The sequence below is a fragment of the Sphaeramia orbicularis genome, chromosome 13 (genome assembly GCF_902148855.1).
Source record: "Sphaeramia orbicularis chromosome 13, fSphaOr1.1, whole genome shotgun sequence".
Classification (NCBI taxonomy): domain Eukaryota; kingdom Metazoa; phylum Chordata; class Actinopteri; order Kurtiformes; family Apogonidae; genus Sphaeramia; species Sphaeramia orbicularis.
In genome coordinates, this window is record NC_043969.1 from 43,592,201 (window position 1) to 43,620,165 (window position 27,965).

Consider the following 27,965-nt stretch of genomic DNA (forward strand, 5'->3'; position numbering starts at 1 on the left):
CAACCATGTCGTCCAACTGGCTATACAGGAACATTAGTTTTTTCTGTGTTCCTCTTTTACTTTTCCCACATCATTTCCTTTCACTCAGGAATGTGTCAAACAAAGTGATTACAATAGTGTGGAGTGAGCTCCTCCCAGCTACGACTGCTCCAACGTTAGTCACTGATGCATAAAACTATTGTCAGCATGACATGAAGAACCTGTTGTAGTCAGAGTGGTAATTAATGCATCCTAATCCGACAAGTGCATCTGAGGTAAACACAATAAAACTTTAATCCTTTATTAATCACTACATTTAAAACCAAACTCAAAACCCATCTGTTCAAACTGGCATATTCATTCTGACTGGACACTGTATACCACACTTGTTTTTAGGTTGATGTTTTGTTTTAAATATGTTCGGTGTTGTTAGCTTATGCTTTTTATTATTTGTAAGGTGACCTTGGGTGACTTTAAAGGCGCCACCAAATAAAATGTATTATTATTATTTAGGCGACAGAGATTTTTTTGGTTTTTTTTTTAATATTCAATTTTGATATCAAGATTTTAAAAAGCTGGATCTTATAAGTCAGGGGGGTCAAACTCATTTGAGTTCAGGGGCTACATACAGACTAAAATGTTATAAAGTGGGCCAGACCAGTAAAATAATATAAATAATAGGATAAGAACTGATAATGTCGACACCAAAGTTTTCTCTATGTTTTTGAGTGAAAAAAGTCCAATTCCATAATGAAAATGTTTACATCTACAAACTCTACTTGAACATAACATGGACAAATATGAACAACCTGAAAATTCTTCAGAAAAATAAGTGCAATTTTTAGCAATATTACACTTTAGATTATCATTTATACATGTGCATCATAATTTACAGATCACAGTGGATCTACAAATACACAAAACATGTAGTAACAGGCAGAATATTGGTAAAATTCTACATACTTCTCTTAAGACATTTCAGGTTATTGAAATTTTTTGTAAAAGACTAGTCCGTAAATGTAAACATTTTTTAATGTAATTTTACCTTTTTTACACTAAAACAAATAGAGAAATTTGTGGTTTTCTTTATTTGTAGGTTATTATGATAGTGTTTTGCTGGTCTGACCCACTTTAGATTGAATTGACCTAAAATGTTTTAACACCATTGATTGTTAATATCTTCAGTGTACTTTTTGCATTTCACAAATTCATCCCACGGGCCAGATTGGACCCTTTGGCAGGCCGGTTTTGGTCCACGGGCTGCATGTTTGACACCTGTGTTGTAAGTGGTTAGAGATAAAGTCATACTATAAATGAGAAGAATAATGAGTATGACCCAAAGTTTATGATAGGAGTAAAGTTACTCATCTAATTTGTGTATTGTGATGTCACAGTGCGGCGGCCATATTGGATTATGTAGATTTTAGTAAAATTTAACTTTCAATCCAGTTCAATCTACTTTATTTATAGAGCACATTTAAGCAAGAATGTTTCCAAAGAGCTGCATACCATAAATACAATAAACAAAAGAAATAATAAAAACAATAAGTAAGTACATAAAACTACAACAATGCTCTAAATAAAGCAAAATCAAATAGTTAAAAGTAATAAAATCAATACAAATAAATAAAAGACACAGAGGACCACACAACTCATGTGGAGTTAAAAGCCAGAGAATAGAAGTGTGTTTTAAGACAAGACTTAAAACACTGTTCGGACGTGGGGGGGTGCTGCGTTCCTGAGTCTGGGGCCGACCACAGAGAAAGCCCTTTCCCTCCTGGTTTAAGTCTCATCTTCGAGTCATATTTACATTGGAAGTTTTCATTGTGTTTTGATTTTTTTGTCATCATATCCTTAAAGCAAATGAACTTAAACATTAGTAGAAAGTAAAATACAGTAAGTTCTAGCAGCTTTTTAGCCATGCAGCAGAGTAGCCAAATCTGTCCTTATCCATCAAAACGAAAACTAAATAAACTTTACTTACTTACTAAACCAGCTTAGGACCACACCTTTCAAACTGGATTTTCTTCTCCACTTTGAGTAGAAACATGAAATGGTGTGAGGATTTATGGGTGGGAGGTGGTAACAAGATGTGTCAACTCTATCTGGAACTATGGTCTGTTTCATTTAGTTATGTTGCTTGTCACAATATTGTGGGTTAATACCCTGGAGCCACATGTTCCAGAGTTAGATAATCCAATTTACATCTTTTCGACTCAGTCACTGTGATCCAGGTCCTTTTCAACATTAGCAGTAAGTAAATGTTTTCACATATCAGAATCTAAAGAACCAGATCTGTATTGAACAGGCAGCATGGACTCATTTAACCCGTAAAGACCCAAACAGCTACTGGTGACCAAAATCATCTACTAATCTAAAATGTTCAAGAACGTCTTAAAAACTAAATCTATCAATATGTTGCAATATTTCAGGTAAAATGCAGTTTGTCGTCTTTTCATGGTCATCACATATGACCCATTTGGACGTTCAGAGACTCTGTTGTTACCGTGGAAACACTGTCATCTTCTGCAACATTGATTCACCAATAAAACCCATGGAGTTGGATCAGTGACAGTGGATGGACACACTTGGGTTCTGTTCACTTACTGATATTTTTTGCTGGAAAAAGTCACTTTTTCTACAGTTTTCTTTGCTTTTATATAATAACCTTTGAATTTACTCTGTGCTTTAATGTACATCTACAGGATCAGTGAATGAAATATAGGAAAATGCCTGATTTTCCCCGAAAAAAAAAAAAAAAGCAAAACTACAGAATATAATATTGTAATAAATGGTGAAAAATCCCTTAAGAAAGGTTAGATAGAGAGAAAAAATCATGTAAGAGCTGCCACAGAAGTAGCACTGGGTCTTTATGGGTTAAAGTGACAGAAAACATCATAGAGCAACACAAACACCCCGTTTCACTTTCATTTCATCTGAAACCATCAGCTTTCATTTATAAACCACTTGATTTTTTTTTTTGGGCTCACCCACGCAGTTTATTACCTTTTGATGTTCTTGCTTTTCTTTTATTATGCAAAGAAATAAATGCATATATACTGAAGGTGACACTGGACTTCATAAGATCTACCCACACTAACAAATCTGTTCATTAATGCCACATTTACATCTGATTTAATTCTAAGTTTTTCACTAAATGAGGTTCAACACCCTCTGCACTTCATTATTTATTGAATCTAATGTGGCGTTTTTGTACAAATCCAATTTAAAAAACGAAAAACACGTAAAATACTAACACTACATATACCAGTATAACTGAAATATTCCTGCATAAAATGAATTATCTGTTGTATTATGTAAGATGTTTTCTGATTCTACAAAAACAAAGTAAAGCAACTAACTATAAAACTATCACGACACTGAGAAAGAAAACACAATGTACAGATATAAAAGATTTTATTTTCTCCAACACATGGACAAAAAAGGACAAAATCACCTGCAACAACGATGTGAATCTCTGTACATGATCACGCTGTTTTATTTTACATTGTACAAGTCTATCATCACAGACCAGTATATAAATAAAGAGCAAACAGCATCTTAAAGTGGCCTTAATTCAGTGTATTATCACCCAGGATTTCATTTTTTACTTCATTATAATCCATTTTACTTGGAACAAACACGTACTAAAGCTCAAAAACTCTGCAGTATTTCAGGTTTGTCTTTATCTATCGAATAAATCCTGTGTTCTTCCTTCATTTCAGACAAAATTATCTGTACTTAAATAACATGTTAATGCACTGGATTAAGCCCATGTGACCCATACACAGACCTTTATGTCACTATTGTTTCATTTCTATTCAGTTCAAAACCTGTAGATTTGTCTCTAAATATTTACAACCAGATATGTCGACACATCGTCTTGAAAAGTGCGAGTTATTTGTGAAAATATGTTGCGTATTTGGCTTCAAGCTTCTGTTAAAATGACCTGTTAGCGAGTTTTCTCTGGTTTTACACATCTGAACATTCAGTCAAGAAATAAATCATAAAATAACTTAATTCAGCTTCAATGTAAAAGGATCGTCTTCTATATGTAGTGTAATATGTGGCTGTGATGGTGGTTGATGTTCACTATGTTTACATGCACATTAATATTCTACTTTACTAAATTTGCTGTGTATGTGGATATTCTGAGTTAAAATGTGGGATATATGGATATTCTTCCAGCTTATGGGGGATTTTTTGGACATGTTTACAGTGTTAGAAGTCAACCAGGGGTGGATTTTAGTGGTTATTATAATATACATAATTTGGAGTAGGAAAAAAATTAATCGAACAATATTGTACCATGAAAAACACTTGATACAGTTGAATACTGTGTCTTTGACCGTAAGTCGAAGCAATCAGTCAGTAAATCTGAAACAAAAAAGGTAATTATGTGCATAGTTTTTACATTTTTAGATCTAATTTTCCCTCAAACTCAGAAATTCCAGTTGAAATGCTTGATATATGCAATAAAGGAGCCAAGTTCTCCAGTAGTAAAGGCTTGTAAAAATCTGTATAGAGGTAGATCCAATTGGGCTTTTTTTTTTGTTTTTTTTAATACAAACAATCCCTACTCTGTGTCTATAGTGTCTTCATCTTCCAAGTTCTTCCAAGTGTTCTTTTCAGCATTGGTTTGTCTGTCCGTGTGCAAGATAACTCAAAAAGTTACGGGCGGATTTGGATGAAAATTTCAGGAAATGTTTATACTGGCAAAAGGAACAAATGATTAAATTTTGGTGGTGATTGGGGAAGGGGGGGCACTGATCTGCGCTCTCCGAGTGCTTTTCTAGTTTGTTTTTATGTGCACAAAGTAATAACACCATGGAAGAAAGATAATTTATAACTTCAAATATAGTTCAGTCAATATAATGTGGTTCCCCAAGATATTAAAAAAAAAGTATAATCTTTTGTGGTTTTATTGTGTCCATACTATTAGAATAAGTGTCTCAGTTGGGAGTTTGTAACCCGTTTATGTTATTTGGGTTATAGAAAAAAAAAAAAAGTCATATGGAAATGGGTGCCCTAAAAAAAACATACGTTCTAAGGCTCTGTATATTTCTGAACTACCATTTTGAAGCCAGGAGTTTGTGTTTTGGCTGTTTCCATATTGGATTTTTGGAGCCAGAAGTGACCATATTTGGACAAAAAGGGTGGAGCAGCAGGAGTACAAGGGGCTAGGGGTGAGCTAATGCTAAATGCTAGCTTACTGAGTGAGTAAAACAGTAAACATCCTCAAATACCGAGTAACAAAGTGATTTACAGTCGTGTTAGTGGAACCATATAACTAGTGGCATGTAAAGAAAAGTGAATATTATTAAATAAACTAAACAGAAACTCTGAAAATCTGACTTGGCTGCTACTATTAGACATGAGATTTATTTAATGGAAAAATAATTTATAAATGGACCAAGTCAGTTATTAGAAGTAAATAAAACTAATGAGACTGGAATGAGTCATGGGAAAAAAAATATTGTTTTAAGAGAGACGTTAAATGTAAGTCTATTGAAGTCAGGGTATCTTGGGGGAGCCTCTAGTGGCTGTCAGTGGTATTACATGTTATGAAACCTATACATTAGCTTCATTTTGGAGCCGAGGCCCTCACCACACAATATGATCTGATATTGCAACACTGAATTTTTCAAGGTGATTGAAGAAATTACATCATCAGTGGAAACCTTTAAAAGTAGCTGGATGTGAGCATGTACATTATTAAATATTTCTTCCTATTAGCCATGTAAATGATATCTTTTCTGTTAGTAAGGGCAACAAACAGAATATTTCGGGCATGTAAACGTCGTCACTGAGACTTTGAGGAGTGTAGCTCATGAACAAATTTTTCCATTTTAATATAAAACATATTTACTGACGTGTAGAGCAAAAGAAAACCAGAATAGTGAATGATGGTGAATTAGAGGGAAAACTTAAAAAAACAGCTTGTAAAAAGAAATCTTAAAAAGTAAATTAATTTAGAAAAATCCCATTAATGATACTGTGATGTTCAACACAATGGGGGTTTGGATGCATCATCGCTTTGATCTGAGTTTTAACTAGTATTTTCTATGTTTCTATGTATATAATGTTGTGAAATATGGGACAACGGGCTTCTCTCTGACATAATATATAAAAATTACGCAACTCAAATGATCTGTTATTTTATATTTCGTATCATGATCCTCACAGTTTGAGCAGTTTCAGTGAAAAAAAAAAAAAAAAAAAAAAATTATACTCTTTCCCATGCTGTGCGTTCACAAGTCTTCAGGAGAGTTTTTGTTCTTTGTATACGTTTTTCTAAATTAAAACTTCTGTCGTTAAGTCTTCACTCGTAACAACGTAATATCTCAACATTTTACAGACACATAAAACTGTGCTGGTCATGTATTCATATTCATCCTCATCTCTTTATGTACAACGCCTCCATCCATGTGCGAATTTGTTCATGTCTGTGCGTACGACAAGCTGTGGTGGACTGTATGCCGGTCCGTGTGCGTTGGGTTTTCGGGGCTCGTCCGTGTACAGTTCAGGGTTTGGTGATGTGGACTTCGCTAGTGCCGCTGCCGTTGGTGGTGGTGGTGATGATGTACTGCGTCGTGGCCTGCTGATTGGCTGGCTGCTGCTCCAGATGTTCGCTCTGGGTGGAGCTCTGAGGAACGGTCTGTTTGGAGTCCAGCTCAGTCTGACCCTCGGAGATGACGAAGTGTGTCTGCAGAAGAAAAACAACAACCATCAGGGGGAACAGCAGCAGGTTCAGGCTGAGGGTTTTCCGTTTCCTTTATCTTAGCATTTATTGTATAAAAAAAGATGTTCCAGGCCTTTACTTACCTCAGCCGTAGGAGGTACCAGGCCTTTACTTACCTCAGCCGTAGGAGGTACCAGGCCTTTATTCACCTCGTCTGTAGGAGGTACCAGGCCTTTATTTATCTCAGCTGTTGGAGGTACCAGGCCTTTATTCACCTCCACTGTATGAGGTACCAGGCCTTTATTTATCTCAGTGGTATGAGGTACCAGGCCTTTATTTACCTCAGCTGTAGGAGGTTCCAGGCCTTTATTTACCTCAGCTGTACGAGGTACCAGGCCTTTATTTACCTCATCTGTAGGAGGTTCCAGGCCTTTATTTACCTCAGCTGTAGGAGGTACCAGGCCTTTATTTAGCTCAGCTGTAGGAGGTTCCAGGCCTTTATTTACCTCATCTGTAGGAGGTTCCAGGCCTTTATTTACCTCATCTGTAGGAGGTTCCAGGCCTTTATTTACCTCATCTGTAGGAGGTTCCAGGCCTTTATTTACCTCAGCTGTAGGAGGTACCAGGCCTTTATTTACCTCAGCTGTAGGAGGTACCAGGCCTTTATTCACCTCGTCTGTAGGAGGTACCAGGCCTTTACTTACCTCAGCCGTAGGAGGTACCAGGCCTTTATTCACCTCGTCTGTAGGAGGTACCAGGCCTTTATTTATCTCAGCTGTTGGAGGTACCAGGCCTTTATTCACCTCCACTGTATGAGGTACCAGGCCTTTATTTATCTCAGTGGTATGAGGTACCAGGCCTTTATTTACCTCAGCTGTAGGAGGTTCCAGGCCTTTATTTACCTCAGCTGTACGAGGTACCAGGCCTTTATTTACCTCATCTGTAGGAGGTTCCAGGCCTTTATTTACCTCAGCTGTACGAGGTACCAGGCCTTTATTTACCTCATCTGTAGGAGGTTCCAGGCCTTTATTTACCTCAGCTGTAGCAGGTACCAGGCCTTTAATTACCTCATCTGTAAGAGGTACCAGGCCTTTATTTCACTAATCTGTAGGAGGTACCAGGCCTTTATTTACCTCATCTGTAGGAGGTACCAGGCCTTTATTTAGCTCAGCTGTAGGAGGTTCCAGGCCTTTATTTACCTCATCTGTAGGAGGTTCCAGGCCTTTATTTACCTCATCTGTAGGAGGTTCCAGGCCTTTATTTACCTCATCTGTAGGAGGTTCCAGGCCTTTATTTACCTCAGCTGTAGGAGGTACCAGGCCTTTATTTACCTCAGCTGTAGGAGGTAGCAGGCCTTTATTTGAAGAAGGCCTGTAGGAAAGTCAGGCCTTTACTTTATTATTTCCTCTGTTCAATACGTAGAAATGGTCACCTTTAGTATGAAACCTCATTGTGTTTCACCCCCATCTGCGTTGTTTAAGTACTACAAAACAAACTTCGTCATTTACAGACACCAAACACCTCCTTAATCATCTTCCTGTTGCGCCTCTAATTTTCTACAAATGACAATATCACTGAAAAAGTAACACACACCAGCAGTAACTGAGCTGGACTGTATCATTGAATGCATTCAATTAAACTCATACCAGTACTCATTTTGTCCTAACAGATATTTTGAAACAGGATATTATTATTCTCATTTTATATCATGATACATTTTATAACTTGACACTATGGGAAATAACTAAATCACCTGGAGCCGTTTGCTGTCAAATCCAATGCACCCTTTCTTATTGTCTTCGTGTAAGTCATCTGTTAACCCATGAAAACGACATATTTGTCTGTTTACTCACCGTCTTCACCTGGTTGCTGTTAACTCCAGATACAGGTGTGCTGGCCTCGGCGATCACATACTGAGCATGAGGAAGAGCCATCATCTGGATCTCAGACGCTACAGGAGAAACAGATCACCGTTCAGTTTGGGGATTCTGTGCCATTAAACATCAGTGTGACTGGATTATACTGGATGATGTGGAGGACTCACAGTAGCCCCGGTAGTTCCAGTTCCCTGGTAGGTATGTGTGCTGAACCGTCCCCTGCTGCTGCTGCTGCTGCTGCTGTTGCTGCTGGGTGCTGCTGCTCTGGAGGGTCTGACTCTGGGCTAAGGTCACCGGGGTCAGCTGGGCGGGACTCAGCTCTTGATTGGCCTGTTGGGAGGTGGGGCTCAGAGGCTGACCAGTGACCTGACGGACAGAGAAGACATCAGTTACAGAGATGAAGTCCCGCCGCTGAAAAAATGATCTGATTATGTCTCAAGGAACTTTATCTTAGAAAAAAACTAGTCAATGGTGAGAGACAAGTAATTTTTTTTTTCTTGAAGTTGAAATCTCCATCAATACTACACAGTCAGATGTTATTTAAAAAAAATATGTTCCCAGGTCTCTGTCATGAGGAACACCTCAAAGAGAATTGTTTTTTTTTTTTTTTTTTTTTTTTTTTTTTAAATAGAACCATTTTTTCCAATTCTGAGACATTTTCCAAAGCAATATTTCAAAAAAATTGAATACCTTTATAGAAATGCACCCATTGTCATTAAATTACCCTTCAGTGCACTGGGTTTCTGCAGGGTTCAGTAAAGGTCAATATTAAATTAAGAGTTTTATGACCATTATTATGAAGTTCAAGAGTTGTTCCTCTTGTATTATTTATGAGTCCTGACAACAGAAGATACTCACAAAGTAAATATATTTACTCACATTTTCAATTCCTTATTTAACTTTTTCCAGATTTAATGTGGGTGTTCCATGTAGGTTTTGTTTGTAGTTTTGTTAAAATAATATTGGGGAAAAAACTCAAATTCAAAGACAAACTTATAAAAAGCTGAAGGCCACATTAGAAATGTAACTTTAAGTTCATAATGTACTGCATATTAACGATCTGACATTTGGATTTTGAATTTCTTAAGACATTGACTTAAAACCAACTTGATTTATTGTGTTATCAACCCCCAAAAAATACTTCTTATATCTCACAAATACATTTTTCACCAACTATTTTTCTTCTGGCTTTGTAGGAACGCTGCTTAGGCCTTGTAAGTTGAGACGAAGTGGATTTACCTGCGTGGCTCCTTGTCCGGTGCCTGAGTTCTCTGCGACCTGGATGTGTTGGACCTGGATGGAGTGTTGACTATATCCATGTGGGTCGTGAAGTTGGCCAACGTCGACTGTCTGGTGTTGAGAATGTGGAGACGAGGCCTGTGACACGAGGGAAAAGATTACCAACAGGACTGTTCAAGTGTTTAGTCACCATCATGTTTGTGGCTGTGGTGAGGTTATAATGAGTATGCATTAAATAAAATGAAACTAAATTGAAATGTTATACAGGAAATATGTACAGACCAATATGACATGGAGAAAAATAATAGCAGAATAAATGACAACTGTACATTTTGTTTTGTTTAATGTGAAAAAAGTACAATTGCAATAAAAAAAGGACATTTACAAACTATCCGTTCACAATAATATGTGAATAACCTGAACAAATATGAACCTGAAATGTCTTAAAAAAATAAGTGCAATTTTAACAATATTCTGCCTGTTACTAAAGGTTTTGTGTATTTGTAGATCCACTGTGATATGTTAAGTTATGTTAATAATAAGCTGAGGCATAATATTGTTGAAATTGGACTTGTTTTTCTTGAGAAATTTCAGGTTGTTCAGGTTATTCAAATTTTCATAAAATAATTCTACTTTTTTCACACTAAAAGAGAAAATTTTGGATTTTTATTCATGGGTTATTATGTTATTATTTTACTGGTCAGATTATACTGGGCTGAATGTGGCCCCTGAACTAACATGAGTTTGACAGTCCTACTTTACAATATATGAAGTTGGGTTTAATGATAGTGATGTCCCTTCACCGAACGTAGCCTAGCAGACGTCTGGGGGAGGGTCTTACCGGAGCCACCTGTACAACCTGCAGCTGGATGTGCTGAGGCTGAGCCAGTCCGCTTCCAGCCTGGGATACTGGGATGTACTGGATCCTCTGGTAGTCACCCTGTGCTGTTCGGTAGTCTGTGGTCAAAGTCTGAGACAGCTCTGTCATGGCCTGAGTCAACAGATCTGTGGTCTGGGAAGAAAACAAGTCACTTTAGATCAGGTAGGAGTGTCAACCATGCGGGCCGCGGGCCAAAACCGGCCCCCAAAAGGGTCCAATCTGGCCCATGGAAAATGAAAAAATTACACTGAAGATATTAATAGTCAAGGGTGTTGAAATTCAGGGTTCATATACATTTTTCAAGGTCAAATTCAAGCACTTTTAAGGGTCATTTTCAAATGTTTCCAGCATAGCTTTATATGACCCCTGAAGTAAAATGAGTTAACCTTTCTTCAGTCCACATAAGTTGTCTTTAATTAGCGTGGGATATTGTACATCAAGTCAACACTTCACTTACAACAATTTATCGCTAGTGTGAATACAGACCTATCAGACAGGACATATGTGAATTAAACTCAAGAGTTTTGGTGTTACGTGTTCTTTCGTACCACTACAGCCTCGGCCGTGGTGCCGTCGGCGCTGATGACCGCCGGAGTGCTGCTGATCACCGCCGTCGTCAGAGGAGTCTGGATGGTGTTGGCGAGCTGAGCGAACTCTGGATGCTTCTTCCTGATGTGTTGGACCATCTTAGTCTGAAACACACAAAAGTTATTCAGGTTTGGTTTCAATATTACTGAACACATAAATGTAGATGTTTTTTATAAGTAGTGTGATGAAGTTTCACTCCTTTTATGATGATCTATAGTGTTTTTATCTCTTGCCTACTCTTTGACCACATATAGAGATAATGTCCCGCATTTGGATTCTAAAGAGGATACATGAGTTCAAGTAGTTTAAAGCCAGATTTACATCCTCATGTGTCACAAATGTTAACAGTATGAAATATGTTTTAGATTGAAATGAAAAGAAGACATGAGACAATGAACTACTAAAAGATTTAGATCAGATTACGTTCATTTCTGTTGATTTTGCTGATTATTTTACTTACATTATTTGTCAGCTTGATCATTTTTATTCATGTTATTGATAACTCTCTTCCTTTTCTTGATTATCATGTTAATTTATGTTCATTATGTGAACGGTTTAGTTCATTTTCTAAATTACTTGATCATTTTTATTGACTGTATTGATTATCTTGGTCATTTAGCTCCTCATTTTGTTGCAAATTTTTCTCTTTTTTTTGTTTGTTCATTTTGTTGCTATTTTGCTCATTACCGCCACCAGGAGGTACTGTGACCACTTTGCTTTGTGTGTTTGTTTGTTTGTGTGTTTATTTGTTTGTTTGTTAGCAACTTTACGGGAAAACTATTACAACCATCTTTACCAAATTTTACCCACAGTTAGGCCTAGGCCCTGGGACGAACCCATTAAATTTTGGGCCAAGTAGGCCAAAGTTCAAGGTCACAGCAAGGTCACAAAATCTCAAATTTTCCTATCTCTCATCATTGAAAAATTTTCGAAAATTCATAAAAAATTCAAAACAACTCTGATTAGCCTCCAATTTGATACACCCGTAGTTTATAACAATATCTTGTATCTTGCACAAAATTGTCCACATCCACTGTGAAATGTGGACTCTGTGGACATTTCATTTGTTTGTTTGTCTGATAGCAAGATAACTCAAAAAGTTATGGACGGATTTGGATGAAATTTTCAGGAAATGTTGATACTGGCACAAACAACTAATTATTACATTTTGGTGGTGATCAGGGGGGAGGGGCTGATCTGCCTTGGCAGAGCTCTGCGCTCTCAGAGTGCTTTTCTAGTTTTGTTATTGTATTCATTTAGAGTACATGTTCTGAAACCCAGTGTAATGACCAATATCTGTTTAATCTTATTATTTTCAGCAGCAGCAGGAGAAAATATCAAGTTGAGTAAGTAACTCTGAGGAAACTAAATCTACTTATGTTTTACTCTTTCTATCTGATCGTTCTACTTAACAGATCACCAGAGAAAGAAAAGACAGAACTTGTAGAATTTGCAGAAAAATAAACAGTGTAATTAAACATTTATTTTAAATACATTTAAATTTCCTGATCCTATCTAACCAGGTCCGTGGTAAGGTCTGGATGCTTACCTTGCTGCTGTACTGTTTGGCGCAGTGGGGGCAGCAGACAGGGGCAGTGGCGATGGTTCCAGTCAGCTGGGTGTGAGTGCTCAGCATCGGGTCGGGTTCACCGGGCGCTGCCGGACGCAACTTCCGAATGCTGGGAGGAAGCTCCGCCCCCGGATGGTTCTTCAGTATGTGGGCCTTCCTCTTACTGGCACTTTTATAAACCTGCACAGATCCGTTCACTCACAGTCATTGGTCCCATAATGCTTCTAATTTAGATAGGATGAGGGTAAATGACTGACCCAATTGGTTATTTGGGCTGTAACTGATGCTTTAAATTCTTATGTAAGATCAGAACTTTGTGCATCTTAACTCATCACTCGGTTTACCTGAGCAATGATTTATCTTGCTTGACATTTAGCAGAAATTCAACTTCACTTGCTTTATTTTCACCTCAGAAAAATAGGACTTGAATATTCAGACTCAAGACATGCTTTTTGCCTGGACAAGGTTGAAAAAAATAATGAAAATGACATGCATCATAGCATTGCTGGAACAACCAGATTTGATGGTTCCTTCACAGTCAATCGGAGTTAAATCTGATAAATATTCCAAAACCTTTGTTTAATTCAGCTGTTTTAAGCCTCAGTTGCTTAATTATCTGTTTTCATGTATTTATTTATGTCACAATGTAATGTGTCAGTTACTCTGCTTTCTGTCAGTTGTAGTCGGTGCTTCTTCCTCGTTGCTGTCTGGATCTATATATATCCCAGATGTGCATTAATATGCCCACTGTCTGATTGTGCTGCTGGCTGTCGTTTCTATGTGCTTTTCTTTTCTTTCCCCCGTCATCCAGTTGATGCAGTGTCTATACTTTGTTCAATGCCTTGAGATAATTCAGTATTGTGATAAATCAGGCTGAACTGATTTGGTGGTTTGACCCATGAATGAGTACTAATTGTACCCTTTCAAGCTGAAAACAGAAGATGCATATTAATGGGCCTATTGTTCCGGTGTGAAATGGACTGTGTAGACTGAAAGCTGGAATTTTCTATTATGACCATGAAATAATAGATTTACCACACTCACTTTATCACAGTACTGGCAGAAGTAGTCCCTGTTGGGCTTGATAATTGGCAGGGTTAGCTCAGGCACATCATCAATACGCATCTCTGGGTGACGCTTGGACAAATGATTCACCTGAAATCAGAAAAACAACAAGTAATCAGAGGATTGAATTCAGGAACAGATGATTTCCAGTGTTTTCAGAGCATGTGCTCACCAGCATCCCTCTGCGTCTGAATCCCATCATACACACTCTGCACTTGAACATGAAGCTCTCAAAGTCGGTGGTGGGAACCTTCATCTTGAGGGTTTTGGATCGGTGGACTCGGTCGGCCTTCTTGGCCTCTCTGTCAGGGTTGTGCATTCGCTGCATGTGCTCACGCAGCTTATCTTTCCTCTAAACATGACAGAAAAACAACAATTACTTAAAGAACTCACAGATCATCAAGTGTTACCTGCATTTAATTTTTCATAAGGTCTATGTACCTTGAATTGTTTACCACACGTCGAGCACAGGAAGTCCTTGCGGTCAGAGTGGCGTAACATGTGCAAACGCAGCTTGTCTGGTCTGCAGAACGCCTTTTCACAGTCTGGACACTGAAAGATCTTTTCTGAATGGAAGCAGCGAATGTGCTTCTTCACCTTAGAGACAGAATACATTCAAATTGGACAACCGACAAACCAGTTTATTGTTCATTTCTGTGGACATGAACCCTCTTATTTCTAGTAATCTCCATTTCTTACCTCTTCTAATACCTTTTTATAATATTTTAAAAAAAAATTTTTAATCATCTCTATTTAGATGAGAAGAGTTGATTTTATAATGTTGCATTTGGGACATTATAGGTATATAAATACAAATGAGCAATTCTGTAAAGCATTATGCACTGGAAAGTCTTACCAAGTGTATTTTTCTCATTTCTAGTCAAAATATCTCATCACACTTAAAGTAAGACATAATCACCTAAAGAGTAACTTTTCTGTGAGATATAAGAACTTATTTTTAGACAGTAGATCTTGAAAATATTATTTCAAGAAATCTTACCAAGATAATTTTCACTTGTTCCATTGGCAGATTTTTTTTTTGCTTGAATTAAGCAAAAAATATTGAATTCAGAAAAAAAAAAAAAATCTGCCAATGGAACAGGTGAAAATTATCTTGGTTAGATTTCTTGAAATAAGATTTTCAAGATCAATTGTCTAAAAATAAGTTCTTAAATCTCACTGAAAAGTTACTCTTTAGGTGATTATGTCTTATTTTAAGTGTGATGCGATAATTTGACTTGAAATGAGAAAAATACACTTGGTAAGATTTTGATTTTTGCAGTGTGGTCTTTAAAATACTTGAACACTACACTAATGATGCAGAGAATGGGAAGGTGTTTAAATAATAAAAGGGCAAAGAAATTTTGTTTTAATTATTTATAAAAACATTATGTTAGCTTCATAGCATAATTGCCCTACAACATATTTTTGGCCAAATTGTGACTGTGTAACTTTACTCTCCTAATACTGCTGATTCATTTTATGCAGATATTACCATTTGGCCAAAAATAAAACTTCCACTATTATGCTATGAGGCTAACAATTAGCAGCATAAAACAAACTTTCTTATAATTTTTCTGCATGTTCATACTTTTTATGCATTTTGTCATTGTACATCTCTGGACACAGCATTCAATGATCATCTTCATTATCATTTTGTCATTCAAAGTCATTTACTCTTCACTTATTGCAGCAGTTCTTATTCTGGGTCTGGTGCTCTATGATTTTTTAGGGTTTTGCTTTGTCTTGACTTCTTTCTCTTCAGTTTCCGTGAGTGAATTCTGTTCATGCTCACAGTTCTGCAGCCTCAAGCCTTATTATGGGGACTGATGAGAAATTTATTTTTGTTTATTTTTATTTTGAATATCAACATTTAAAACTAAATACAACAAGGAAAAACAATATATAAAAAAAGAAGAAAAAAAAAACACATCTGAAGAGGAGTGGGGTGAAGTTCAACTTATGTACTCCCGCCCTCCATTTACCTAAGTTTACCTGTTAGAAACAACTGACACATGCTTGACATTTACCGACACAGTAAGACTCATCTTTTAAGTCTATGTTCATCAACCGGACATAGACTTTTCTCAAGAACAATTTTAAGAAAACACTTTCTAAAATACTAGTGACTGACACCTACAGTTATTCAATATTTTCTTTAATTATACTCTGCTGAGCATCTTTACACTCGAACTTCTTGGAGTATTTTACCACTCCGTCGGACTCCTTAATGTCGTCTTTAAGCCAACACACGACTCACCTGGATGAAGTCTGTAAACGTCTTTTTGCAGGAGGGGCAGGTAAAGCATCCGTCCACCGCGTGCACCCCTACATGGTCTTTGAGCAGGTCCTGCCTTTCAAAGGTTTCCTGGCACAAGAGACAGGAGTAGGAGCGGTTCTCGGTGTGCACCAGCAGATGGTCCTCCAGAGCCGAGTCGCTCATGAAGCTCTTGCTGCAGATGTGGCAGGAGAAGGCGTAGGCTTCCCGACCGTGGACCCGCAGGTGCTGATCCAGCTTGTCTTTGTCGCGGAAGGCTTTACCACAGTGTGTGCATTTAAAAGGACGGAAACTCTTCCTGATGAACAGGTGCTGAAGGGCTGCGTTCTGCAATAATAAACAGAGAGACGGGAACTACTATCAGCACATCCTAACAGTGTTTTATCTGACATGGATCTGCTGAGACACAGGAAGAGGCTGATCGATGCAATGGAGTGTGCAGGAGGGGGCATATCCTGAAATGGCACATGGACATTTAACACCATGGGAATGACAACAGGAATCTCTGAGCGTCGGGTTTTGCTGCCGTCCTCCAGGTCCCACCTACCTGCACATCCATCTTTGAAGAAAGTACGCATTGAGGAAGAGAGACACACTGTTGTAAAGCAAATCTTAGCACCTGTGACACTAAATAAATCCATCTACAACCAGCTAATGTCCCTCCACAACTTTACAAGCAAACACAACATTTGTTAGAAACTCCAGATGATTCACTAACAAACACAAAAACATGATTAACTAATTCATATTTGGTCTAATTATGTCTGATACATAATTTATCCGCAAACGAATACTTGTGTAATACATCGTGCACCAGAAACTAACAGAGCATTTTTTGCTTTTACCAAAAAATAATCTTGTAGTTATCTAAAAAAAAAAAAATCATCCATGTACAATTTTCATGAATGTGGAAAGTAACTTTGTAAAACCTTTTTTGTACCAGCTGCAAACATGTTTAATTCTTTATCTAAAGTTCTACATTTTAATATACAGACTGTCTCTTAGAACTAGCCTTGAGTGGCTATTTGAGGAACTGCAGCTTCGTTACTTTTAATTAAAAAAGTGAGGCTGAAAAACAGCCAAGTTTTGCAAGTAAAGAATTCACATGTTAAGCTAAAACTGTCCAAAATGTAACGTTGATCGCATCATCTGATCATTATGTCTGAGAATAAATTTAAAAGTGGTCCATTATCGGGCAGTGCTGATTTTGAGAGAACTCATTCTAATGCCAGTGCTTTTAAGATAGACATGAACTTTTTTTTTTTAGTTAAAATTATAGCGCCACCTGCTGTTGTGGAGGATAAATTACTCAGGAAATTTGTGAGAAAAATAGTACAAACCTTTGCAGTTTTTTCCTTGGAGAATTATTGTATTATGCTATGCTATTATTATGTATTAATTTGAACTTGAGAGAAATAATGATAATTAAAAAAAAAAGTTCTGTATTTATTTAATGGGATGTTGAGCAGTTTTCGAATTTGCAAACTAGCCTGTATTTGTCAGTGAACCACATACCATGTCTAAAACATGTTGTGTTTGTTGAGTTTTGGCAGGATATCAGCTCCATACCCACATGTATCTTCTTACCCGTATCCTCTTTGCGCGGCGCATGTCCTGAGATGTGAGGTGGGCGTCTGATTCGCTGCTCTGTGCAGGGTCCTCCTTCAGCGTAACAGGCAGGTCTGTGCTGGGGAGCGGGGTCGTGGGTTCTGGGACTGGTTCCCCTGCTGAGGGTATGGGCGGACCCTCTGCGTCAGCCCCGGGTTCTGCTTCTGGTTCCAGTTCTACCACCTTCAGGCCGTTCTGAGCTCCTTCTACTCGATCCTCCAGCGCCTGCTTCCCCGTCAGCTCCAGCATCTCCTGAAACAAACACATTCACTCTCAGCTCAGGTTTTTATTCATGTGACAGTCTGATATTTTTCATTATTACTATGTGTTTAATTCAGTTTAGTTGTAATTAGTGTAATTCCTAGTTTTACTGAAGTAGCATTTTCTGAAGATTTTACCTTAGTCTAATATTTTTTTGTAATAAGTGGTATTTTTCAGGAGTCAAATCCAAAAACGTCTGAAAGAATTTCATCATTAAAACTCATTTGCACTTCATAGAATTCATATCCACCCAAAACAATAAGCTTATGCATGTAATAAATTGACAAAAAATAAAAGTAAACACATATTCTGTGTAATTTGTGTGTATTTTACTTAGTTTTGGATGCACACAAGTTGAGTTAGTGCTGGGAAATACACTGAATTAATTCAATTAAATCGAGATTTTGCTTTCTGAAAATTATGAAAAATGCCTAAATCTCAAAACTAACATTATTTCTCTGGAGCGTTCTCGGTCAACCTGTTTGCCTTGTGTAATATATTAATTGTGAATGTGCCTCTCCACACATTTAAGGTATTACATTGAATAAATAAGCAGTATTTTTGAGTCAAGCTTTATCTGCAGTTCACGCAGCCAGAAAACAATCGATTATTGTGGTGTACTTTTGGTTTGTTTACTCTGTGTTTAATTTTCAAATTGTAATAATGGATGTTTTTGTGCTTAATTCCTCAAACAAAAAAAAACAAGAAAAAAAACAAAAAAAAAAAAGATTTACAAAGAAAACAAATGATTAAAAATCATAAATTGTCCTTAACATTGAAAAAACCCCAAACAATTGAGATTTAATTTTGTGACCATAATCACTCTAGTTTCAGTTATCGTTGAATGCTATTCATTAAGGTAATGTTTTTATTTTATGTCACTTAGTGAAAATGTTCTAGTTTTTTTTTCTTTTTTTTTTTTTACATTATTCTGCTACATTTTTTGTTTCTCACAGCATCCACAACAGATTTACACTAATATTTTCTCTTTGTGAAAAGACTAAAACAGATGATGTTGTTTTTCTTTTTATTCAAAAGGATTTAATACTGTGGATTATTTTTTACATCATTCTATATTTGCTTCTGTGCTTTTATTAAAGTTTATTTTATGTGTATATATTTATGTGAATCTAATACTTAATGCAGCTAACAAATGATGACACATAATGGTCTACTGATCAGTTTTTCCACTGAAAATGTCATACATTCCCATAAAATCCCCATCATAATCCACTTGTTGCTTCAACCATATATTTGCGCATAAAATAAATCTTAAAGAAAAAAGAAAAAGCAGCACATCCTCCGATTTAAGTAACCTCATTTTGCAAACCAACTTACAACTTCCTAAGATACAACTTAAACATGTACAAACACAACGTGCTCCTTACTGTTGTCTTCTCTCCAGCAGAATCTACTGGTGGATCCAGACGTATAAATTTCGGAGGACGTCCCGGTCTCCTTCCTGTCCCAAACCTCTTCCTGCCTCTTCCTCGACCCCGACTTCTGGATCTGAAAGACGATTATGATGCACAAGTTGTAATAAAAGAAGGAAAACCTGTGATAAACAAGAGACGAGTGAAAGGTAAAGGATGTTACCTGCTAACTGAGTTTAATTTGTCGTCGTGCATGTTGAGATGTTGCTGCAGCTGCTCCGAGCTCACAAAGCGACGGTTACACTCATAACAAGGCCAGTTCTTCTCTTGTTCCCTCAGCACTGATAAAAGAAAAAAACACAAAGAGCAACCGGTACAACTAACAGGACTGCAGTAATAGTACACAGTGTATGAACAACAGGACTTGGACAAACCTTTCCTCTCTTCTTCTGTAACACTGTGGATCTTCTGATTCACAAACTCTGCATATGATGCTGCATACCAAACCTGTAGGAGCAAATAGAATTAAAACACCAAATGCAACTGTTTATCCAGATATTCCTAAATCAGTCATGGATAACCTACTTGTATAAAGACCAAGACCTTTTAAGACTACTAAGAACAGAATTTAATGTCTATTTCATGGCCATACTGGCAAAAATTTGTGACTCATATAATTTAGGAAAATGTATGTATTTACTCTAACACCGTGAGTCATTTCTCACCGGGGGCTGCAAAGTTAGTGATAATTGGTTCCTAATTTCAATATAAATTGGTGGGTAGGAATGGGTGGAACTGAGTCGACAAATGTTACTTTCTTTCAAGTTTGGACATTTAACAGACACATTTAAAACAATACACTGAAACAAGTTTATGGCAACATAACTTAAAACTCACCATATCAAATTTAATACCTTTTGAAGATTTTTTTAAGGTGTTAAATGCAGATTTGTAAATTCAAGACTTTTAAGACTTTTTAAGACCCTGCAGGAATCCTGATAAACACAAAAGAATGATCTAGGGTGATCTAATTACATTAAATAAGACAAAACAGTGGAAAAATACACCATATCAGCAACTGCACATTATGGAAAAGCATACGGTTACATACAGGTTGTCCATACAGTCTCTTGATGATTTAACAAATTTATTACAAAATTTAATGAATAGATAAATCTGTACAAATTATTACAAAATTAAAGTAGATATTGAAGGGTTTTTTTTGTCTCTGTATGGGATCATTAGTTGTATGAAGCACATCCAGATGGTACTGGATTTGTTTCCATGTTGGCTGTATCATAACCTCATCAATGGTTTCAATGGCATTAATCATCTTTTGCTTCAGGTCGTTGATGTCCCGTATCTTTGTTCGAAACACGATATCTTTAACGTAACCCCATAGAAGGAAATCCAGGGCAGTGATATCTGGTGAATGAGGTGTCCAGGGAATTGGATCATCCCTTCCAATCCACCAGTCTGGAAATGTTTGATTTAGGAACCCGCCAACATGCAGTCTCTATCTACCTGGAACATGATGGTTGGTTGAAGGTCATCCACTTGTGGTGACACATTTTCAGTCAAAAAAATCAAGGCCAACATTTGCACTAATTGATCTCTCATTGAAGAAAAACACACCAATGATTCGCCACCAATATGATCCAACAATGTGATTAAAAACTGAGTACATAGAACAAATCTGATTAACATATCTGATCGATTGCTTTTGTAATACATTTTTTAAATTGTAAAGAGACTTTTGTGGACACCCTGTATATACTGTAAATGGACTCCACATATCAGACCTTTAGCTCCTGTTTGGGCTGGATGTTCTTGATGGTGGTGTAAAATATCTCTGAGCCGTACTGATAGGCCACTAGGTTCTGTTCCAGGTGGTTCTGCGCTGGCCGCACAAACATCATCCAGTTACAGCTGTCCTCATCCGACAGGTCGTACCACATATCGTTGGACTTCTCTGCATCCTTCTCTGCGTCCAGCATGTACAGCTGTGGAAAAAAAAAATAGAGAATTAGATGCCAGCATGAACAGCATTCTGCACAAACTGGGGTTTTTATAGTTAATGAAAAAAAGACTAATGCCCTGTCTGTGCTAATGTGTACATTTTGTAAAGATTTCTTAAAAAAAAAAAAAAAAAAATTCTGTCTGAAGCACCTTTATTTTGCTCTCTGTCCACACAAAGATACAAAAACCAACAAACACAACATTTACAACAAAAGATTGTTTCTCACAGACTTCACACCATGGACACTGTAGATAACTTTAGACACAGAGGCTTTAATCTGTAGTAAAGTTGACCTTAAACTTAAATTACCTCAATATTCGGCATGGGTTATCAAAGTGTGTTTCTTTGTTACACAGTTTTTTACCACAACGTCATTACATGTGTTTGTCTCTAAATGTGTTGGTGCTGAACACAATCTACAGCAGGTAAAACTCTGACTTTATCACCCACAGGACTCACATTTAATAGATGTTTATGTGCTCATATTCATTACACAAAGCAGCAGTGGGCATATGCAGATCAGGGCGTGATACCATCATTTTCTAATCTCATCATCATCCCACACAGATATACCGAAACTGAAACTGAACTTTACTGTGTAAAGAATGATAGCTTTTGCCACATAAAATGCTTTTTACACGTGAATGCAAGGTCCAAACAGAGGAAAAATATGGGTTTTGCTTTAGTACTGATGAGGTATAAAACTAGGTGAGAAAAAAATTATTTAGCTACCTGAAACTGTCAAAATTACAAAAAAAAAACAACTAAAACAAATTAATATAAAATAGAACTGCAAGTAAAAAAAAGCTTTGTTTTTGTTTTTCCCCTTGACATTTCACTGTAGTTCCTGTTCCAGTTTTCATTCATGAATAATGAAACTGCTTTGCACAAGGATTTTGTAAATTAAGCAGTGTCTAAAATTCCATATCAACATGCTAATTAGTACGTTTAAACAGTATGTAAGGTGTTTATGTCAGAAACTGTAGAATGTGAATTACATGATACTTCTGAGTAACTATTACAGTATGAAAGCCACAGACACCTCACTAGCATAACTATCCCATAATGCAATGCAGTCTTAGCAACAACGGGCAATGACAGAAGGCAAACAGATCCCAATAGCCGGTACAGTCTGTAGTATTAGACACACACACCAACACAGTCTGTTACACACATGGTTATGTATTTCCAACTGGTGAGGACTCTTAGAGGGAGTGACATGTATTCACACCCTGCTTCTATAAATCAAGGCTTTGCTTTTACCACCTGAAAAACTGAAACTAGGTCATTCCTCAAAGCAAAAATTAAACTAAACCTACTATGCACTCATAAGAGGAAGTAAAACCAAAGTGAAACCAGAAAACCAAACTGCAAGATTAAATAAAAATCAAAACAAGAAAAGCACTCGGAGAGCGCAGACCTCCACCAAGACAGATCCCCCCCTTCCTTGTGGCAGTATCAGCATTTCCTGAAAATTTCATGAAAATCCGTCCATAACTTTTTGAGTTATCCTGCTAACAATCAAACAAACACGCAAATAAACACACAAAGCAAAGCGATCACAATATCTCCTGGTGGAGGTAGCAATGACTCTGGAGGTAACCCTGAGCATCAGCTAAATCAAATTTTACTCAAACACCTAAGAGCAAAACAACCAAAACATGTCAAATGTATAAAAACAGCAGTGTGCGTTTACTTTCAGGTGAATGTAGTGGTCGTGCAGTTCAGTCTGAGGAACCAGCGGCCCCTCCACAGGCCCGAACTGGGTCCGCTTCGGAATACGTCTCTTGGAGAAAACTCCGCCCAGGAAGCGGTCGATGTACAGGACCAGAGGAAGGCTGGCCCGGGCCTTGGACATCACCGGCCGGTTGGGGATGGGGTGCAGAGTCCCATGATCCAGACATACTGAAGGGTTGGAGGCGTTACACTCCTCACACCCTGAGACGCAACACAGAAGAGGAATCATCAATAACAAAACATCAGACTAAGGTTTGCTACATCACACTCCGCCAGAACAGAGAAATTTGTTAGTCTTCTTGAGGTAGCAAAAACAAGAACCAGGGTTCCTACAGGTTTCTACAAGTTAAATATAAGACTTTTTAAGACCTTTTTTAAGACTACTTAGAAAAGAATTTAATGCCCATTTCAGAACCATACTGGCAAAAATGTGTGACTCCTAGAATTTAGGAAAATGTATTTATTTACTCCAATACTTTGATTACCACTGTTAAGAGTCATTTCTCACTGGAGGCTGCAAAGTTAGTGATAATTACTTCTTAATTTCAAGATAAATTGTCGGGTTGGAACAGAGTCAACTAACATTCCTATCTTTGCAGCTTGGACATTTAACAGACACATTTAAACACAATACAGCAAACAAGTTTATGGTAACATAACTTAAGACCTACCATATCAGATTTAATACATTTTAAAGATTTTTTAAGGTATTAAATACAGATTTGTAAATTCAAGAATTTTAAGACTTTTTAATACCCTGCGTGAACCCTGAAGAACAGAGTTGATTCTGGTCAAGATATTTCATACTTCACGAGAAACTCAGATGTTGAACTCGTGGGGGTTCCTCTGCTTTTCCATATTAACCACACCCACTTCGAATCCCTGACCAATCGCACAATAGTTCTCGCACACCACACAAGAAGAAAGTTCTGCCCGGATGGTGTGTCGAGAACAAACTGTGAGAGCTCCAAAACAAAACAACGTAATTTTGTTTTCGCAGCCCCGGGAGCGAGAAGAAAACTCTCTGCTCTCCTGGAGTATATGGCAGATGCTATTCTTCTCCAAACAGGTGAAAACTAAACGCTTGGGTTCACTCACAGAGACTGTGAGGGTTGAAGGACTGAGGCTGTCGAGGTTCCCAGTCGTCCACCTCTGAGTCGTCCTCTTCTTCTTCGTCGGAGTCGTCAGTAGAGTCTGTGGCCCCCAGGGGACTGGAGGGGGCTTCAGCCATGTCCGCCATGGAGGTGAGGGAGTTGGATACTGACAGCTGCTCCTGTGGGTGGAGGAAAGCTTTATGAAACAAGTTCCCATCTGCAGGTTTGTACATCTCACATCAAAAAGAAACTGGAAACGTGAACTGAGAACTGTTTTACAAAAGAGACAGAGAGCCCATATTTATGGTACCACAGGGGAAATATTTGCTAAATGTACAGTTCAAATGAGCACATATTCAGGTATGTGTCATTCATGCATGGCTGTCTAAAGTAATCACCTAAGCCACAGTGCAGAAAATAAGGGAACTTTAAGATAAGAATACAACCACATATGGTTCTTTACCTGTGAAACAGGTTCCAGGATAGCCTGAGGAGCATCTGCTACGTTACTGAGAACATGCAGGTTGGCAGCATTCATGTTCTGTCCACTCGGCAGCAAAACTGTGACCTACAAATGAGACTTAGTTCATTTATGATTTTGTAATAAACGGTAAAATAACACATCAACACAGTGTCTGATGAGCTCACCTGCTGCGTTGTACCGTCCTGTTGAATGTAGGCCACTTGTGGCTGATCAGCAAATACAGTCTGAGGAAAATTAAGACAGTGTGTCACAAAATATATGCAACATGTACGTCTGTTCATAATTGTCCTCTTTAGATTACTCTGTCATGTCTCATATAGATGTTGAATTTTATCCATAAAGAGTTCTGAAGTCCTGCCAAAGTATTATGTGATGTTATTATCTTTAGCTCCCGTTTGTTGATCTTGTTTGGATGATTCCAAACAGTTCTTTAGTGCAGTTACTGACAACACAAACCACACAGAACATGGATGTGTAAGCTTTATACTTTAATCAGTGAGTGATACAGTTTGTGGATACACAGTACTGCTCTAATGCCATGTAAATGCTATAACTAACACCACTTCCTACCTGTGTGCCATCTGCAGGGTGGATGTAGACCAGTGTATGCTCAGCAGATTCCACAGAGGTGTAGGAGCTGCCGTCTGCTGTATAAACCACCTGCTGCTGCCCTCGGTCCGCCTGATCTCCACTGTACACTATCTGGGCCACTGTGCCGCCTTCAAAATGCACCTGGAACACAACACAGAGGCTGTGAGTCATCTGCAGTATTACTATACTCTATGAATGGAAGTCTGAGGTTTTTGTCAGGTATTTTCAGAAGCTTAGGTAATGATAGATCCAGTAGAGTTATTTTAGCTAGTTTTGCTCTCGACATTTAGTTTACATTAATTTGGCTTAGGTGGTGAATAAAATGGCTTGGAGGCAGATCCTCAGCCTGCAGGTCTTACATTATCTTGTAAAATATTCATATAGAAGAAGGAATGTGTAAGTTTTCTTCTGATTGGTGAGAATCCATATACTATGGAGTCTATTCTGGGGAAATTTAGGATTTAGTAGTCCATTGGTCTGGTTTTCACATCTTAAAAAATGTACAATATATGATATTTCAGTGAAGGTGATGAATGCCTGGCTACAAACCCTTAAGGCTTCATCAAATAATTACATAAAAGCGGGGTTTTATTACATTTAGAAGATCCTCTGCTGCAGTTTCTCCGCCACTTTGCAGAGATATTACATTAAATTAGAATGAATAGACAGTGTTTTATCCTGCAAATTAGCTTTTTGAAACTGGGATGTTGTCTATTATTAGTGAAATTGAAATTATGTGTTGCTTTCATAAATGTGAAGATTTAATTCCCTGCAAAAATACAGGTTTTAGTGAAATAACAACAATAACAACTATATAATATATCCATTAGTGCTGGCAGAATTTGGATCTAACAGTGGCTGATAGATAATATTAGAATAACTGGTAACTGGAAAAACTGACTTTGATGGAAAATATCAGCTCATATAAATATTAATGGTTCCCAGAATTTCCTAGATTTTTGACAGTTAGAGTGAAGTTCTTACTTTGAGCTTCATCAGTGATACATATTTTTTTATTTTGTGAATTATTCATGTCAGTATACACTTATTTTGAAATGCATTTATAATTAAGTAAAAATGCTGTTGCATTTCCTTCTGGGGCTCTGTGATATGGACCCATAAACCAGTGATCTGCTCTGTCCTCTTAAAGGATTGTCTTTACTGTATCAGTCTTTAAAAATCCAATCAAAACAGTCAAATTCTACCACAAACCCCAGGGAAATCCCTACAAAAAATATGGTATACATGTATGCTGTGGTGCATTTATTGTGTTCCGTCTTTCTGTGCTGCTTGTGACTGTAGTTGTGGCTGTAGTTAAGAGGCTCTTCATTGAGGTGGCAAGGTGCAGACCTGTGTGGCGTTGCCTGAATCGGTGTTGGCGGTCTGACTCCACACAGTGGAGGGTTCCTGCTTGGTCTCCATGGCAGCACAGTCCCAGGCCTGTCACCAGCCACGTCACCTATCACTGCACTCCTGAGACAGCCAGGGATGCCTGGAACACACACAGACACAAGGATGGGGTTGGTTTGTACGGCAGGAATGCAGCATATACTGATAAAAGCAGGTGATGGTGTCAAATAGGGACTAAATTAGTGTGTGTAATCTGAAGGTATCGTGCAGTTCCATTCAGATGTTGTGTTAGTGCAGAAGCATGGATGGCTGTATGTGTGAGAGCCTGTGTTGTCATTGTGTTTTGTCATTCTTATGATGGACCAGAGCTGTGTGTGGTGGAGCTAAAAAGCTATTAGAACAATGAGGCGGTATGGCAGCCATATCACAGCCTAATGGAACTGAATTTAAGCCAGGGAGCCATCTGAAACTGGGATTTATTGGCAGGTCGGACACTGTTTCTGTAGGAGCTGACAGGGCAAGCACGCCAAAATAAAGCAGCATGTCAGTTCACATTCAGAGCGGTCGCACAGGACTCTCAGCGGGGGTACGAGGCGAAAAGGCGGCCAACGTTTGTTCAAGAGGCCGCCGGAAAAACCGAGTGTGTACCGCCGCATGTCCGCTCAAAACACACGCTTAAAACCACCACTCGGCGAACTCCTTCAGAAATTTACTTGGTATAATCAATAATAAATTCAATTCCCCCCCTATTTTAACCCCGCAGGTTCTCAGTCCCAACCGGACCATACCACAAAAACTAGCACTGTTGAAACCCGGGCAGTTACCGCACAGCAACATTAGCATTACGGCCACATAGTCCCCGTGTAAGGCCGACCTTGACGACAAACATAACTTGTCTGCTTCTACGACTCCGGCTGCAGTCTGCGATTTGTAACAGAAGTGGATTTGGAGCCGGAGGTGGCCGATTTATTTCAGTAAACCCACCCGTCCCCCATTCGAGTTGAGCCCAGCCCTTCTAGTCTACAGTGGAACAAGGAAGAACGGGCTCCATTTTGGGTGGGACTAACAACAACAAGCTGCGAGAAGAGACCCCGATTAAATATTACATTCTCTACCGGTACACGTGTGCCCAAACAATACGCAGATTTCAATTATATTTACAGAAAGACTACCGAGGATTCGAGCACCATTGCTGTTCTTGAAGCAATACCTGGTTTTGTTAGATTTTGTGGAAAACGTAGAAGTTGTTCTTACCTCAGAATGGTAGCTGCAGAGATGGCTGCATTGCA

General features: G+C 38.0%; 1 protein-coding gene across 4 annotated transcripts; it reads right to left on the bottom strand.

Moving 5' to 3' along the window:
• Positions 1-3,379: 3,379 nt before the first annotated feature.
• prdm10 (PR domain containing 10) lies at positions 3,380-27,962 on the bottom strand. 4 transcript variants are annotated; one of them, XM_030151258.1, is made up of 24 exons: positions 27,931-27,962; positions 26,677-26,818; positions 25,306-25,467; positions 24,900-24,959; positions 24,715-24,819; positions 24,256-24,430; positions 23,117-23,358; positions 21,203-21,403; positions 19,835-19,907; positions 19,624-19,741; positions 19,416-19,536; positions 17,746-18,018; positions 16,706-16,717; positions 16,141-16,485; positions 14,322-14,477; positions 14,053-14,232; positions 13,860-13,970; positions 12,795-12,995; positions 11,206-11,349; positions 10,619-10,789; positions 9,778-9,915; positions 8,706-8,904; positions 8,515-8,612; positions 6,503-6,685 (listed from the first exon to the last, which is right to left on the bottom strand). In XM_030151258.1, exons 2-24 carry the CDS (start codon positions 26,746-26,748, stop codon positions 6,503-6,505), a joined length of 3,540 nt encoding a protein of 1,179 aa, XP_030007118.1. In that variant the 5' UTR covers positions 26,749-26,818; positions 27,931-27,962. The 4 variants fall into 4 exon arrangements, with proteins under 4 accessions (XP_030007120.1, XP_030007118.1, XP_030007119.1 ...); XM_030151259.1 differs by lacking the exon at positions 27,931-27,962 and adding an exon at positions 27,661-27,898; XM_030151260.1 differs by lacking the exon at positions 27,931-27,962 and having other exon boundaries at positions 3,380-6,685; positions 26,677-27,734.
• Positions 27,963-27,965: the final 3 nt, after the last annotated feature.

What these genes read in the sequence shown, in the direction of transcription:
- prdm10 (XM_030151260.1), bottom strand. Translation starts at nt 26,748, where the DNA reads ATGGAGACCAAGCAGGAACCCTCCACTGTGTGGAGTCAGACCGCCAAC. An exon ending in CTGCTGGAGAGAAGACAACA is followed by an intron (nt 18,019 to 19,415) that starts GTAAGGAGCACG and finishes TGTTTGTTTCAG; the next exon opens with GAGATGCTGGAGCTGACGGG. An exon ending in CGTTTACAGACTTCATCCAG is followed by an intron (nt 14,478 to 16,140) that starts GTGAGTCGTGTG and finishes TCTGTCTCTAAG; the next exon opens with GTGAAGAAGCACATTCGCTG.